The sequence below is a fragment of the Pelodiscus sinensis genome, chromosome 3 (genome assembly GCF_049634645.1).
Source record: "Pelodiscus sinensis isolate JC-2024 chromosome 3, ASM4963464v1, whole genome shotgun sequence".
Taxonomy (NCBI): domain Eukaryota; kingdom Metazoa; phylum Chordata; order Testudines; family Trionychidae; genus Pelodiscus; species Pelodiscus sinensis.
In genome coordinates, this window is record NC_134713.1 from 97,020,770 (window position 1) to 97,038,265 (window position 17,496).

The following is a 17,496-nucleotide window of genomic DNA, read 5'->3' on the forward strand; positions in this document are numbered from 1 at the left end:
ACCCAGAATCAGCAGGACTTCCCACTGGCCCCAGGATGCACGTGGTGTTCCGCATTCCTCCTTTGAAATGTACAAGAGCCCCAACGGGAGCTCTTGTACATTTTAAAGGAGGAATGCAGAAGTGCCTATCGACTAGTTGAGTGCCTATCGACTAGTATATTAACTGCAATTTAACATCCTTACTACACAGAAACTATGCAAATTGCGTAGCTTATTTTGAGGTAATTTCGAAACAGCTTATTTCAAAATTTGGCACTGTCTGCACAGCACCAAATTTCAAAATAAGGTGCTATTCCAAAACGTCCCTTATCCCTCATGCTTGATCTTAAGATGGGCTTGCTTTTAAAACATGGAATAGCTATTTCAGGATACCGGAGGTATCCCGAAATAGCTTCACTGTGTGTACATAATCTAAGATGCCATAGGAGTCCTCATTCTATTTAGATTGTGATATCTGGCTTGTTGTAGCACAAGGTGGGATGGCTGAACTTGAGTAAATATATCATGGGGGGAAATTATTTAGAAATTGATTTGTTTTGCCTCAATTTCCCTGGTATATGTGTGTGTGTGTGTGTGTGTGTGTGTGTGTGTATATATATATATATATAAGTACTGAGGAGTGGTCCGAGGCCGGCTGCGGCAACTGGTGCCCTAGGCAGAGGCGCTATCAACGCCCCCACCTGCATAGCTGTCAATGGCTGTGACATCATCATGGGGCGCCCTGGCGCCACATGATGTCATCATCCGGTGCCCGGGCCAGTGGCTCCCTAGGCAACTGCCTAGTTTGCCTAGGCTCACAGGCCGCCCCTGTAAGTACAAAAGATTCAATCGGCATTGCTCGAGCCCTTAACTTAATTCATTGACTGACTTAAGTAACTGACTCTGTGGACATGGGAAAGTCAGTGAATGTGATATACCTTGACTTTAGCAATTCTTTTAATACAGTCTCCCACAATATTCTTGCCTGCAAGTTAAGGGAATATGGATTGTATAAATGACCGGCAAGATGAACAGAAAGCTGGCTAGAACACCGGGCCCAGCAGGTAGTGATCAACGTCTCGATGTCAGGATGGCTGTCAGTTTCTAGCGGAGTGCCCCAAGGTTCGGTTCTAGGACCGGTTTTGTTCAATATCTTTATTAATGACCTGGAAGAGGGGTTGGATTACACCCTCAGCAAGTTTGCAGATGACACTAGGCTAGGGGGAGAGGTAGATATCGTTGAGGACAGAGATATGGTCCAGAGTGACTTAGACAAATTGGAGGATTGGGCCACAAGAAATCTGATGAGGTTCAACAAGGACAAGTGCAGAGTCCTGCACTTGGGAGGGAAGAATCCCAAGAATTGTTACAAGCTGGGGACCAACCAACTAAGTAGTAGTTCTGCAGAAAAGGACCTGGGGGTTACAATGGATGAGAAGCTGGATATGAGTCAACAGTATGCCCTTGGAGCCAAGAAGGCTAAAGGCATATTAGGTTTCATTAAGAGGAGTATTGCCAGCAGATCCAGAGATGTCATTATTCCCCTTTATTCGGCTCTGGTGAGGCCACATCTGAAGTATTGTGTCCAATTCTGGGCCCCCCACTACAAAAAGGATGTGGACGCACTGGAGAGGGTCCAGCGGAGGGCAACCAAAATGATTAGGGGGCTGGAGCATGTGACCTATGAGGAGTGGCTGAGGGATTTGGGTCTGTTTAGTCTGCAGAAGCAAAGAGTGAAGGGGAATTTGATAGCAGCCTTCATCTTCTTGCAGGGAGCTTCCAAAGAGGCTGGAGAAAGGCTGTTCTCAGTGGTGACAGATGGCAGAACAAGGAGCAATGGTCTCAAGCTGTGGTGGGAGAGGTCCAGGTTGGATATTAGGAAAAACTATTTCACTAGAAGAGTGGTAAAGCACTGGAATGGGTTACCTAGGGTATTGGAGTCTCCATCCCTAGAGGTGTTTAAGTCTCGGCTTGACAAAGCTCTGGCAGGGTTGATTTAGTTGAGATTGGTCTGCCTAGAGCAGGGAGCTGGACTTGATGACCTTTGGAGGTTTTTTCCAGCTCTATGATTCTATTATTCTAATTTGTGTTTTTTTAGTAAATAAAATGAAAATGTACATGTTTAATTTAAATCATTGTGCTGCGGTGAGGTTGGGGATGGGGGTTCAGTACACAGGCTGCCCTAGGGAAAGAGAATTACTTCAGCCCTCTCTCACCGTAGCAGCTTGGGGCCAGTTGAGAAACACCTCCTTGGTGGCTGCAGCTCCAGTAGGCACAGCCAGGGGAAAGGTGTGTCCCCCCCAGCTGGGGCAGGTCCAGGTTTATCTGCCCCCTGCACTCCCCAGCCAGAGTGAAGAATGCAGCAAACTGTGCACTTTCCCCTTGCTCCCTGATGAAAGAGAACATCCTGCAATGTTTCCATATGAATCAGGGGCAGCTTCAGCTCCCCACTGCTCCCCAAAGTGGGGTTGGCCTGGGAGTGGGAGGCTTGGGGCTCAGGCAGTCCCGGATGGGGGGTGCACCTCCAGCCAGTCCCTTTCCCCTTCCTGATGATTGTGTGTCTTTTCTATGTGATTTTATGAGAAGCAATCCCATTCCAGGCACATCCCATTTTCCTGGCACAATGAAACCCTTACCCTAGTTTAAGGTATGCTAACAGGAAGCTGCATACTGAATTTGGTGGTCTTAGCTCTTATAGTTTAGGAGGAGTTCTTGTTATGACTAATTGTTGTTACCTTTTCTGGCGTATGCTATTCTTTTGCAACATCCAAGAAATGCTGCCTCTCTTCAGTATGTGTTACCTTTAAAGTAAATAATTGCAGTGTCCATGCAGCATCAGTCAAGCGTGGCATGGCCCCAATAGCTATGGCCCCAATGCATTTTTTCTGAAGCTCCAGCTTTGTCGTGTGATCGTTGTGAGCTATTCATGCTGCAATGGTTCCTTATGAGGTCAAGGTGTATGACCAAAGTGCTCCACTTAAGAAGGAACAATCAGTTCCATACATACAAGATGGGAAGCGACTGTCTAGGAAGGAGCATGGCGGAAAGGGATCTAGGGGTCATAGTGGACCACAAGTTGAATATGAGCCAACAGTGTGATGCTGTTGCAAAAAAAGCAAATATGATTCTAGGTTGTATCAACAGGTGTGTTGTAAGCAAAACTCGTGAAGTCATTCTGCCGCTCTACTCTGCACTAGTTAGGCCTCAGCTGGAGTACTGTGTCCAGTTCTGGGCGCCACATTTCAAGAAAGATGTGGAGAAATTGGAAAGGGTACAGAGAAGAGCGACAAGAATGATTAAAGGTTTAGAGAACATGACCTATGAAGCCAGGCTTCATGAACTGGGCTTGTTTAGTTTGGAAAAAAGAAGATTAAGGGGGGACATGATAGCGGTTTTCAAATATCTAAAAGGGTGTCACAAGGAGGAAGGCGAAAATTTGTTCCTCTTGGTTTCTGAGGACAGGACACGGAGTAATGGGCTTAAAGTGCAGCAGGGGAGGTTTAGATTGGACATTAGGAAAAAATTCCTAACTGTCAGGGTGGTCAAATATTGGAATAAATTGCCAAGGGAGGTGGTGGAATCTCCCTCTCTGGAGATATTTAAGAACAGGTTAGATAGACATCTGTCAGGGATGGTGTAGACGGAGCTTGATCCTGCCTTGAGGGCGGGGGGCTGGACTCGATGACCTCTCGAGGTCCCTTCCAGTCCTATTATTCTATGATTCTATGATTCTATGACTGTTTGGAAGTTGCAATTTGAATAACATATCTTAACCCTCTGTCATTGACAACACTGAGGGTGTGTCTAGACTACAGGGTTTTGTCAACAAAAGTGGACTTTTGTCGACAAAACTAAACCTGTGTCTACACTACCACTGAGTTCTGTCGACATAACGTCGATAGAATTTAGCAGTTTTGTCGACGCTGGTAAACCTCATTTTACGAGGAATAACGCCTTTTGTCGACAGAGTTCTGTCGACAGAAGGCATTATCGCATCTAAACTGTCCTTTGCGTCCACACTGTTATGTCGACAAAGCAGCTTGCTTTGTCGACAGAACTGAATGTAGTCTAGACACTCTTTGTCGACAGAAGATTTGTTGACAGTATCTGTCAACAAAACTTCTGTAGGCAAAAGCCTGTAGTCTAGACGTACCCTGAGTGCTCTGTAGTCCATAGTTATCCACTTTGCAATAGCATTGGTTAACAGTTGCACTTTGATCCATGAGCTTATAGTGATCCTGCAATTCTATATGCATATTCTGTCATGGCTGATGGGATTCCTTTGCTGTTGGCAGGTTATCTGTACCACAAGAACTAGAGATGAAAGCATGACTAGCATTTAGGTGATACTGCAGACTTAAAGTACTTTGATGGTATTGGAACTTAACCTTGCAATGGCTACATATCACTGTCTTTTTATCCAGTGCCATCCAAATTGTGATTAATTGTGATTAATGTTTTGAATTGCTCTCCAGTCCTACTTACCAAGCTCAGTCTTGAAACAAGTTAGGTTTTTTGCCCTCACTACTCCCCTAGAAGGCTATTCCAGAACTTCACTCCTCTGCTGGTTAGAAACTTTCATCTAACTTCAAGCCTATCATGGGCCAGTTTACATCCATTTGTTCTTGTACTACCACTGGCCCTTAACTTGAATAATACCTCTCTTCCTGATGTTTATCCCTCTGATGTATTTATAGAGAGCAATCATACTTTCTCTCAGCCTTTGTTTTGTTAGGCTAAACAAGCCAATATCCTGAAGTCTCCTCTTGTAAAGAAAAAACAGATTTATTAGTTGCTAACAGATTTATTAGGGCATAATTTATGTAATACTAACAGATTTATTTATTACTAACAGATTTATTAGGGCATAAGCTTTCATGGCTAAAACTCACTTCATCAGATGAATGCCCATGAAAGCTTATGCCCTAATAAATCTGTTAGTCTCTAAGGCTACATCTAGACTATATCCCTCTGTCAGCAGAGGGATGTAAATGAAGCACTTTGAAAGTGCAAATGAATCCAGGATTTAAATATCCCGCACTTCATTTGCATAATCACATAATGGCGCTCTTTCGAAAAAGCGCTATTTTGAAATTGAAAGATCCTGTATAGGATCTTTTGAAAAAGCTCCCTGTTTTCGAAAGAACAGCATCTAAACTGCGGTTTCAATTTTGAAATAGTGCTTTTTCAAAAGAGCACCATTACGTGATTATGCAAATGAAGCATGGGATATTTAAATCCCGGTTTCATTTGCACTTTTGAAGTGCTTCATTTACATCCCTCTGCCAAGAGAGGAATGTAGTCTAGACACACCCTAACATAGGACTCCTCATTGTTTTTGCAGATATGGACTAATATGAGGCTAAGGACTAGAGACCTAAAGGACAACTCATAGTCAGTTTCACACCTCAAAGCCCAGAGTTTCACACCTCAAAAGGGGCTGAAGCCTGGAGCTCTGGAGGCAGTCATGAAGCTGAAAGACAAAGAGGGTTCATGCCCCAAGCCCCGAAGGCTGAAGGAGATTACAGTTTTTTCTAGTAGGAGGAAAGGTCGCAATTTTTTTTTTAAATCCAAACAGCGTCACCAGCATAAAAAGTCTGAGGGTATGTCTACACTACCCTCCTAATTCGAAGTAGGAGGGTAATGTAGGCATACCGCACTTGCAAATGAAGCCCAGGATTTGAATTTCCCGGGCTTCATTTGCATGAAGCCAGCCGGCGCCATTTTTAAATGCCGGCAATTCGAACCCCGTGCCGCGCGGCTACACGCAGCATGGATTAGCTAGTTTGGATTAGGCTGCCTAATCTGAACTAGCTGTACTCCTCGTGGAATGAGGAGTACAGCTATAGTTCAGATTAGGAAGCCTAATCCGAACTAGCTACTCCGTGCCGTGTGTAGCCGCGCGGCACAGGGTTCTAACTGCCGGCATTTAAAAATGGCGCCGGCTGGCTTCATACAAATGAAGCCCAGGAAATTCAAATCCCGGGCTTCATTTGCAAGTGCAGTATGCCTACATTACCCTCCTACTTCGAATTAGGAGGGTAGTGTAGACATACCCTGAGAAACACTGCTCTAAAATTTTACATTGTTTTATTTCTGAGGGCAGTTTTGTTTTTAAAAAAGTCTACATTTATAAAGTCTGCATTTTCACAATCAAGGGATTGCATGATAGTATTTGTGTGAGGTGGACTGAAATGTTTTCTTTTATCTTTTTTTATCTGTGTCAATTAAAACTGCTATTCATCAACATTTTTAAATTGCTTGACAGCTCTAATATTTATTTAAGTTAAATCTTAATTTAATTCAGTAAGTATCTTAAGAGCTCATAAATACATGTTGAACGTCTCTTGTCAGGCACTCTCTGGTCTGGCACCATTTGTGGTCTGGCATAATTTCAGTTAGCCAGATGGCCACTTATCATGGGTGTAACCAAGTTTTTCCCATTCCCATAAAGTTTGTTTACAGCCACCAGTCCTGGCTCTCAGTGTGTTATTTAGCCCTAAATGTCTTCTAAGAGCACTTACCCCTAAATGTCTTCTAAGAGCCCAGTAAGCTGTGAAAGTATTGGCAATGCTGCTAGACAATATTAACCTCACAGGGTTCAGCAAATTCTCTGGTTCAGCACCAGTAGGTCCCGAAGGTGCCAGACTAGAGAGATTCAACATCAACAATCTTTTCTGTCTGGTTTTATTCTTATTTACGTTTATAATTAGGAAAGGGGGATTTCTTTAAACGTCTCTTATAGTCGAGGTTTCATTTTAATATCTGAGAGTTTCTTTTCTATAAGTTCCTCTGGAGTTTTCAAGTTAACCTGATTTAAATGGAGAGACAAGATGGGTGAGGTAATACCTTTTATTGGACTAACTTTTGTTGGAGGAGCAAAGCTTTCACATTTATATAGAGTTCTTCTTCATTTCTTCAGCTCTGCCCATGCCTGAAAACTTGTCTCTCTCACCAACAGAAGTTGGTCCAATAATAGATTTTCCCTCACCCGCCTTATATCTGATATCCTTACACCAAGACAGCTACAAAAACACTGCAAACAACAATGGTTTCATTCATGTCAGTGGCACGTAGCACAAAATCTCAGTACTGTTGGGAAGAGTCGCAGCTTCCAGGTAGGCCGCATTTGGAATACTGAGTTCAGTTCTGAACCCCACTACACCAAAGAAGGAGTCCTCCTTTCCAAGCAGCAGCTTCTGGAAAGAAAAGAGTGAGGCTACTGGACTTTTCCTTTTGTTCTGTTGATGCAAATGGCCAGTTGGCTGACCTGCTGGGAAAGTCTTCAGCAAATCTGCAGATTGGAAGTCCCACTATCACTTAATGCTGCTGAGGAGCAGGAGGAGGTCATCTCTGGTGAAAGAAAGTTGGGGAGGGAAATTGGAAAGAATGAGGGGTGGGAATTGAGGCTTGTTCTTCAACATTATTTTATGGCTTTTGTGCGCCTGGACTGATTTGTTGTGGGAGAGTTGCTGGAGACAGTAGATTTGGCACTGACAATGGCAGCTGAGAGCCAAGAGAGAAGTTCTATGCCAGCTTAAACTCTTGCTTCATTCTTTCTCCTCCACCCCAAATTCCACCCCTCCCCCTGCTTTGAAGGACAGAAGACAAGGGATGGGGAGAGAGACACTTGCAATGAAAACCAGAGCACTAGGTTAATGAAGGCTATGTGGGCTGCAATAGACTAGAAAGACACACAAGGCACTTCCTCTACCATGTGGCATGCAGTTCTGCTGCTGCCCGTCCTACACAGCTTAAAAGAAATAAGCAACCAAGTAAAACTTTTAAAGAGATACCATTTGTGAACTCCAAGCCATGAGTCTGCCAGCTTATTCCTGTCTCTTTTCTCCCACCCCGCTCTTCTTTTGCTCAAGACTTTTTCAATTCTCATACTTGTCTGTGAAAATAAACACTGCCTTGTCAGGTTTTCAGAACTGACTCATTTCACCTATCCGCTGGCATTGCTGCTTAGGAGGAGTTGGAGCCAAAGCTATTACATTTATATTTATGTTATAATTGCCATCTTTTACTCAGAACCATAAAGCAGCACATTAAGTAGCAACAGCAAATGGCCCATCTTTATTTCGTTGTTTGTTTAAAATCTGGCCCATAGTTCTATAGAAACAGGAAAATTGTTTAGGTGAGCTGAATGTCTTCAGTGATTTTTTTAAAAAATGTCAGTAACAAATTATTGGGCACATTTTGCTGTGTGTTTTGTCCATCTATGATGCTCATTTTTCCTAAGTAGGGTGAAAAATGTGTCTTGGGATCAGCCCCATACCCCAACTTGTGAAACTCATCCTATCTCAATTGAAATCAATAGACCTACGACAATTGACACCAGCTCAGAATGTGACCGATCGATATAAGGCCTCTGAAGCTACTGCTGAAGGAGATTCTTTTTGTTGGTTCATGGATTTGGAGGAACATTAACTCATTATAAACATTCCTCTTCAGTGTCTCTGATCAAGCTAGTCTCTTTCTTATGATGAAGAAGCCAAAAGAATCAACAGTCACACACAACTAAAAACTTTTGTCAAGAAGAATGAATACATTCTGAATTCCAGTTTGTTTTGAGGAAAGTGTTCAGTGAAAACCTACACCTTTAATCCTGTATAATGTATATTCTTAAGATGGTGTTTGCAAACTTTTGCATCAAACCCACATGGGTTCCAGGACTGTGTCCCTGTTTCAGTCTTTTATGTTAATATCCACTGGCAGACTAAAGTTGAGTATTTTTTGGTCAAACTGAAAACAAAAGGTTTCAAAATTGCCAGCAAAATCAGGTCAGGCAAAACATTTTGTTTCAATTTGGGGCATTTGTAAACATTTATTAAAAATAACGCTGAAGGAAATTTCAGAATTAAAAAAGTCATTTCAATGTTCCATTTCCTTTCAAAACTGACAAAATGAAGTATTTTTAAAAATTACCATTTTTTTTCAACCAAAACAAATCAGCACAATTAAAAGAAATTCACAAAGTGTTTCAGCATCACCGAACCTGCATTTTTTGCCAAAAAGAGTCTTGGTAAAAAAAATGTACCAGCTATAATCAGGACGATTAGAGTTACAGCTTGTCCAAAAGCTTTGTCAATGCTAGCTATTGAATCACTGATTTTGGCAGGTATTTTCCCTGTAAGTTACCTGGTCATACAGAAAGATATCAGGCCTTCCCTGGCCTGGCCCGGCCCCACCTGAGCGGCCTCAGCTGCAGAGAAATACCTCTCATCTGGCCCCAAGTTGCTGTGGCAAGAGAGGGCTGGGGGGAGACCTCTCGCCCCACTGCAATCCCAGGGCAGCCTAAACTCCAAATCCCTCAGCCTTGGCCTCACACCAGAGCCCCCAGCTTAAGCCCTCACCCCAAATGCCTGCCCCAGCCCTAAGCCTAACCTTTGCCCCCACCCCACCCCACCCCACCCCACCCCATCTATGCATAGAATTAATTTTGTTAAGTGCAGGTAAAAAGTTAATTTTGTACTTGAACATAAAAATTAGAAGGAGCATTGCCGACCTGCTAGTATTACTTCTCAGTTATCTTCATTCAGGTAAAGCAAAGACCTTTGGTTTCAAATAGTGACCCCCAAACTAACCCCTGGCACAGAAAGAATTACATTCTGTCAAGAGCAGCAGGTTTTGCATGCTCCTAGTTTCCCTAGGAGAAATAAGTCTTGTGTGTGTTAGAATTATGATGTATATACTTTTACAATAAGGTAGTTGTCATGACAACAGGTTAGCTTTTCAATCGGTTTTTCTCTAGGCTTACCTTCCCCCTTCCACTCCCCCACCCCCGATCTGAAAAATTGCAGGTGCAAATAACTACAAGTATAGTGAAGGCCATTTGAATTATATCTACTTGATTCCATTTACAAATTATATATACAGCTGCCCAAATTACCTACCTGTGGGCACAATATTGTAATCCCAATTTTGAGGATGCAAAAAGTAAGACCACTTTTTGAAACACTACAAGAGGATATTAGTAAAGAAATGATAGTGGTAGTCAGTCCTCAGAAAGTTTGGTGGCTCAGTTTGGATGTGCAGTTTGGTTAAGCATCTAAGGCTACGTCTAGATTGGCAAGATTTAGTGCAAATACTCTAAATGCAAGAGTTTTTGCATTAGAGTATTTGAGTAAGAGAGCGTCTATACTGGCATGTGCCTTTGCGCAAAAGATTTGCTTTTGTGCAAAAGCATCCATGCCAGTGTAGATGCTCTCTTGCGCAAGAAAGCTCCGATGGCCATTTTAGCCATCGGGTTTTCTTGCACAAGAAAATTGATGTTACCTGTCTATGCTGGCCTCTTGCACAAGAACAGTTGTGCAAGAGGACTTATCCCTGAGCGGGAGTGTCAGAGTATTTGCACAAGAAGCACTGATTTCATACAGTAGAACGTCAGTGTTCTTGCGCAAATACTCGCGGCCAGTGTAGACAGGCAGCAAGATTTTGCGCAAAAGCAGCTGCTTTTGTGCTAAATCTTGCCAATGTAGATGTAGCCTGAATGTTTAGATGATTATCTAAAGCTATCCAGACTTCTTTGGACTCTGCAGATATTGGGCTGGACATCTAAGAATGAGCTTTCTTGGGAGATTTCTGGTACTTTTTGTTTCTCACCAAGCTGGAAATTCCAAATGGAAAGCCTCTTTCACAGTATTTTGGCACTTCTGCTTCTTGTCCCCCTGGGAGTAGGAAGTGCAGAGGTGAACAAAATCCCAGTATAATAATTGGGGGAGAGAGTTAACATTTTTGTGTCTCAATTTAAAAAAAATCAGCCTGGGTTTAATTTGCACATCAGGCAAAGGTCTGGGTCATTTCTTTCTTTGAACCAGTTCACTCCTCAACAGAAACATTGTTCCTTTAAGGAGGCTCAATTGCATGACTTGCTCCAATAATAGGAAAACAACAACATGAAACAATCAAAATAAAGCTATTGAAATTATACCAACGTGGGATAAAACAATAACACTCATCTTTGTCATGGAAGTGCAGCATTGCGTTGTATGAATGTGTCAGTGTTTCTGGTGTATTATTACTTTATATCATTTATTTGTTTTCTTTGTTCTTAACCCCTTTGTTCCAAGGGTCAGGATATCCTGATGGTAAGTGCTCCTGCAAAATAACATTACAACAACAATGGTATAACACTTAGGGAGCATGTCACTCTTTTCAAACCAGGGCCACCTGAAAGCATGGACTAATTAGATCATATTCAACAAGTATGCTAATAATATAGCACCAGCGCCTACATTAAAAATAACCATATTTTTGAAGATCATTGTTATGTCCAGTCTGAAGTAGAAACAAAGTAAGGTAAACATGGCAAAAGATGCTAGAACAGTGGAAATATCATGCTGCTCCTGCTGTTGTTGGCATAACAAGGAAAACCCCTTGTCCTTGTTGTTCTATTTTTTATATTTAAGGATGTTAACTTTTAATCCATTCACTTGGATCTTCTTCCCCCCATGAAGGAAGATCCTGTTTGTTTGCCTGTTTATTTTTCCATCTGTAAAAGAAATGACATGGAATTTAACCAAAGTAAGTTTGTTATTTATAGATACTAGGAAAAATTAAAATGCATGTTAAATTCCTAACTAGCGATTTTTTGTTTTGTTTTGAATAAAGTAGATGATACAGTAAGTTGCCTCCATTCCATTAGTTCCTTCCTGCACCCTACATAAACACTAAGGCTGAATGACAACCCAGGACGAAAAGGGATATAGATTAAGAGTGCAGACTATATAAAATCAGTGAAAATGCCAGAAAAATAAAAGGGTCCTGCTACTGAAGGAGGTGAAGCGAAAGAGAGGGAAAGGAATTGCTGTAACATCTGTCTAACAAATTATGTTCATGCATGTTTTAAAATGTCCCAGTAACCTCATTTGTTAGTGAAAGTGTTACGGATACACAGAGTCGTTCCACATAGCTCTCAGGTATCTTTTGTCTTGTCTTTAAAGGCTGGTGATAATCATCTTCTGTTTACGAGTGAATAATCACTAGTCACTACTTAATGTCCTCACATGAACTTATTCCTTCACTTAGGTGGAGCTTTACACCTAGCAGCCAAAATAATAAGTCCACCCTGGGACCTCCCGTGAAAAAGTGGAATTCCAACAACTTAATTTCCCTGGCCAGTCAAGCCTTAGCAGTTCCTTCTTTCCTTCTGGTTTTATGATTATTTGTCTTCAAAAATGGAATTGAAAACCAGAGCTGTTTGTTAGGATTACACAACAGCGCCCGACTTGTGAATGCAGATCTTCCTGCTTTCCCGATTCGCTTCTTTCCCAGTTAGCTTTGGAATGTGAATCAGTGTTATTTCCCTTGCAGCTGAAGGGCAGCTAAGGTTACAAAGGGATTTGACTAATAGGCCAAAACTCCCTTTGGGTTTGCTGAGAACCAAACGAGAGAAAGGAGGAAGACGACGGAGGTGGGTGGGCAGGAAACCTTTTTGATTGCATTACCGTGTAGATAAATTCAAACAGCCCTCTTAATATATTCATCATTATGTGGCCATTAATTGAAAGGAGGGATGGCCTCCTGCCAGTGTAGCCCGCGAAAGGCAGCTGTGAACTGGTTCTGCTGGGCTGCTTTTCCTGAGGACTGCTTTCGGCTTGCTCGGCATGATTTGGTGAAGCTAGTCTCTTTAATAAACCAGCAGCTGTTTACCTGATAGCGCCTGATAGCCAAACCAGGAGCTGAAAATGTTCCTTCTCTGCAAATTCCAGGAGCTTGCAGTTGGGTGACAACTCCTGAAAGCAAGCAAGCAAGCAAACAAGCCAACAAACAAAAGACTAAGAAGAGATAGAGAGGAAGGAAAATAAAATACCTCGCTGGCTTCTCTTCCCCCCACACACTTTTTTTTTTTTTTTTTTTTGGCTGATGTTCCAGCTGTAGCCTGGGATTAATTAAGTGTTGTAACTTGCAGCCTGAGACCGAGGGAGAGTGAAAAATATGCATCTATCTCTGAGGAGGAAGAGGTCCAGCAACTGCTTCAGCTCACTCACTAGTGGGGAAACTTCGGAAAGTCAGTCTCTGTACAGCGTTTGTCAGGAAGCAGTAAGGCTGGAGAAGCCTCTTTGAGAACCCATTTTTGTTGTTTTTATGTGTGTCTAGCCGTGAAGTGTGTCCCTAGTCCAGTAGCGGGAGCAGCCCTTTCTGGAGAGCACAGAACAGGATGCCTGTGTTAGATCGGTTTTTTAATTCAACAGAGCTGAGCAGGCAGTGGAGGACAGGGGGAGAGCCGATGCCCTTTCCCATGGGCAGCCTGCCCAGCTATCAGGCGGGCACCTTAGCCTGCGAGTTGCCTGAGATGATCAGGATGGTAAAGCTCATTCGGATGTCCAGTAGTGAGCTGCGAGGGACAAAGCACAGAGGGATTTTGGAAAGTGAAGACACTCTGGACGGTTTATCAGGTACATTTTAATGTGTTCTGTAAAAGGTGCAGTCTCATCGAATTGTGCAAGCTGCTGCTTGCATAAAGTGGCTCTGTGTGTGTGTGTGAGAGAGAGAGAGAGAGAGAGAGAGAGAGGTGTGGAACGCTGGGACTGTGTGTGACTGACAGACTCATGTATCAAAATCGTTCTCAGCACTCTGGCCAAAGTCAGCCTGCCCACTCACTTGGGGGAGTACCTGTTTCGTGATAGGCAAGTGCAATCCCAGGATTATTTTCATCCTGATGCCAAACAGCAGGCAAAGAGGTTTTCTGCCCGGCTGATCAAACTACAGAACAGCTTTGCAAAAGGCTGCTCTAATATATAAAATGTTTAACGCAGTTCTTGAGCACAGCAGCATTACTGAACAAAGTAACTCTGCCAGCAATAATCCTAAATCCCCAGTTTATTCATGTGTTTGTGCTAGTTCTAGGAGCAAAGTCGGTTCTCTGTATGGTCACAAAAATTAAAATCCAGAAAAGAAGAATGGCCTGTGATGGCTTTGACCTGTGCCCGAGGAGAGCTGGGTCCCATGGCCAGCTCTGCCACAGGCTGCCTGGATGATCTTGGGGATGTCAGTTGGGGCTAGATTTTGTAAAAATTATTTAGGCACCTGTAGATTATGGTAGGTGCCTAATGGAATTTTCTAAAGCACGAACCTGCATTGAAATCAGTTCAACAAGATCTTAAGCAGGTGCATAACTAGGGCCTTAATAAATTCACAGTCCATTTAGTCAATTTTTATAGTGGTCAGATTTTAAAAATCATAAACATTTCATGATTTCAGCTAATTAAATGTAGAATCTCGTGGTGTTGTAATTGTAGGGGTTCTGACCCAAAAAAAGGAGTTCTGAGTGGGCGGGGGGGTCACAAGGTTATTTTAGGATAGGGGGCAGTGTACTGCCATCCTTCCTTCCTTCCACACTGCTGCTGGCAAGTGTTGCCCTCAGAGCTGGGCAACTGGAGAGCAGTGGCTGCTGACCAGGGCCCCAGATGTGAAGGTAAAGCTACTGCCAGCAGCAGCACAGAAGTAAGGATGGTGTGGTAGGGTATTGCCACTTGTATTTCTGTGCTGCTGCCTGCTACAGGTGTCAGTGGTTAATCAGTAAGCATCACACTTACTGGTGCACTGCTGCTGGTGGGGTGCTGCCGTCAGAGCTGGGTACCTGGCCAACAGTTGCCACTCTAGAGCCACGGCCACCCAAGGTATGAAAGCACAGAAGCGAGGGTGGCAATAGCCCCCTAAAATAACCTTGTGACCCCCTTGCAATGTCCTTTTGGGTCAGGGGACCTATTTGTGAAACATTCGTTTCCTGCATGAAATCTGTATAATGTGAGGTAAAAGTGCAAAAAAGACCAAATTTTGGAGAGGCAGGGTGGGCGACAACAGATTTCATGGTCCCTGGTACATTTTTCACAGCCATGAATTTAGTAGAAGCAAAATGCAGGACAATGTAGCACTTTAAAGACTAACAAGATGGTTTATTAGATGATGAGCTTTCGTGGGCCAGACCCACTTCCTCAGATCAAATAGTGGAAGAAAGTAGTCACAACCATATATACCAAAGGATACAATTAAAAAAAATGAACAAATATGAAAAGGACAAATTAGCAGAAATCTTTCTACAGAGATGGTTCTGTGCAAAGGAAGGGGATCGGCCACTTTATAAAGTGTGTAATAAATGAGATGGGGAAGCAGTGGAACAAACTGATGAGATTGTGGGGTTTGTGTGGACAGAGAGAACTGAATGCTCAGAGGGATGAATTGTAGTCACAGAGAAATGAACTGATGATTCATCCACTACATTTTGCATGCAGGTGGTACTGGAAATATTCAAAAAAGCCACCTAGGCAAAAAGTATAATCACAGCACGTTCAATGGAGCTACCATTTGTTTAATGACTGAAGTTCAACCTTCAGATTTCTGAAGGCACCTGTGGGTGTTTGAGAGAATGTCAGAGGTAGTGGAAAATAGAGGGGAGGATAGTGAGAAATGTAACAAATTAAAAATATAAAAAACAGAATATCATCCTCATAAACTCTGATTCTTCCACCAGCAGGATGTGAGTAATTCCCTTTAACTCAAATAGGTATTTACTAATATCCTGTGAAAGGCAAATCTGGACTTATGGTACCAATTCTACAGTGTCACACCAGTTTAAATTCAGACTAATTCCCAAGCTCAGTTGATGTATACCACTAAGAGAACAATGATTCCATATTGCTTTTACCTCCTCTTCCTCCCCAGCAGTTGTCATGGAGATCTCCCATTTTGTTCAGCAGTGGGTTCCTCCACTGGGGACTGTGTATGGTGAAGCCCTTAAGTCTTTCAACTCGGGGGGGATCTAAACACTAACTCAAAAAGCATCTGCCTCTCTTGGGCACCATAATGCTTGCTTGCTTTTTTGCTTCACATAGAGGGCCATGATAGATATTTTTTTATTTTTTTGTGTGTGTGGGTCAACAACTTGTTAGACACAGCAAAATGTGTCAGCTGTTGGATACTCAGCTTCATAGCACTTGCCAAATGAAGTGTGTTTTCATATAAATTCTGGTGTGTTCTCATGGCAACTTATCCAACATCGTATCTTGACTTCTGAGGTTATATTTTTTCTTACCACAGCTTATGAGGTGATCCAAGGTTGGGTTGTTTTGGAGGAAAAGGAAAGATCTCAAGATTTCTATTGCATTTTAGAAATCGTATAGAGGTTCTTCACTTAACGGGAGATGAATACAATCTCCCACGCTAAGCCTGAGTGATCAGACTAGACTCCTAGACCTTAAATCCTGGACCCCCAATAAGAGATCCTCCTCTGAGTCTTGCAGCTCTTGAGGGCCCTCCATAGCAATCAAGGAATATGCAGGATCTGGATCCCCTTCCTCCCATTACAGTGGTTGCTACACATTACATAATTGTATGAGATTGAAGGAAAATCTCATTAGAGATTAAATAAATTGAAAATCAGATCATTAGCCTCCTTTTGCCAGCTTTGAGTCATTGCAATGATATCTGCTGTGTCTGAAGACCTAGCTTTCCTTCTTTGCCCCCTTCCAGTTGTTGCTTTGTAATTTTTTTCATCCAAATCCCTGTCCACATTAGCACAAACCTAAATCACCATGTGATCTTTGGGATGAGTGTCTCCCTGCAGCCAAAGCAAGTTAGCACCGTGACATTACCTCTCTACCAATATGCTAAATGCAGTTAAGTACTAGAGATGACGGTATAATGAAATGCAATTAATTTGGGGATGGGAGGAATGGTACAAATAATCATTATTCAAAATGTTTGCAGCTGATTAAATAATAATATTTATTTGGAAATAATTTATTGGCAGAAAAGTGCCAGAATACGATGGATTCATTATTTGAGTAACTCAACCAGCTCTAACTGGCACTGTGATTGAAACAGACTCTTCCCTACCTAGTACAGTCTGAACACCGTTTAAGAATTTTGGTTGATAGAAAGAAGCTACATTGCCCAGTTTTGAACTGTTCTAATTTTCTGTCACTGTCACTAATGTTTTGCGTCACTGTTGTTTCTTCCCTTGGGTGTCTCTCTCTGGACTTATATATATGGTTGAGTAATGAGCACTTTGGGGATTTGGTTTCAAAAGTGCGCTAATGTGCTGCACATTAATTGGACTATGTAGATCCAGTTTGTGTGCACTAAATGTTCCCTAGTGCACTTTCACACAGTTTCAAACAGCACTGTGTTAAAGCATATTAGGAAATAATCAGAGACACCAGCTTGTCTACACAAACTTTATTCACATGAAGTACACTAAGGATATGTCCACAGTATACTTTTTTTTTAAAAAAAAAACCTGCCCTTTTTTCAAAAAAACTTCACCTGTGTCCACACTACAATTGCGTTCTTTCTAAATTAAATCGAAATAGCGCAGGGTTTTTTGAGGTAAACCTCAAATTATGAGAGAACACCTTTTCGAAAGGGCTCTTTCGAAAAAAGGCACGTATGGACACAGAACAGGGACTTTTTCTTTTGAAAGAAGAGTCAATCGAAAAAAAACACAGGTTCCCTGGTGGCCATTTTGTCAATAACAATCAGGGCTTTCTTTTGAGAGAGCATCCATGCAGT

The 17,496-nt window shown here is 42.3% G+C and overlaps 1 protein-coding gene across 9 annotated transcripts in view; it reads left to right on the forward strand.

The window, feature by feature from the left end:
- Window positions 1-17,496, forward strand: part of PDE7B (phosphodiesterase 7B) — a 264,944-nt gene that overhangs the window by 131,553 nt on the left and 115,895 nt on the right. For 4 of the 9 annotated variants that reach the window (XM_075924237.1, XM_006123858.4, XM_075924238.1 and 1 more), the window contains exon 1: window positions 9,705-13,382. The exons of 4 other annotated variants lie outside the window; for them this stretch is intronic. In XM_075924237.1, the coding sequence (XP_075780352.1) occupies window positions 13,145-13,382 (238 nt within the window). In that variant the 5' untranslated portion in view covers window positions 9,705-13,144. Of the gene's footprint in view, window positions 1-9,704; window positions 13,383-17,496 lie in introns of those variants that run through there. One more of the 9 variants, XM_075924242.1, reaches the window with a different exon arrangement.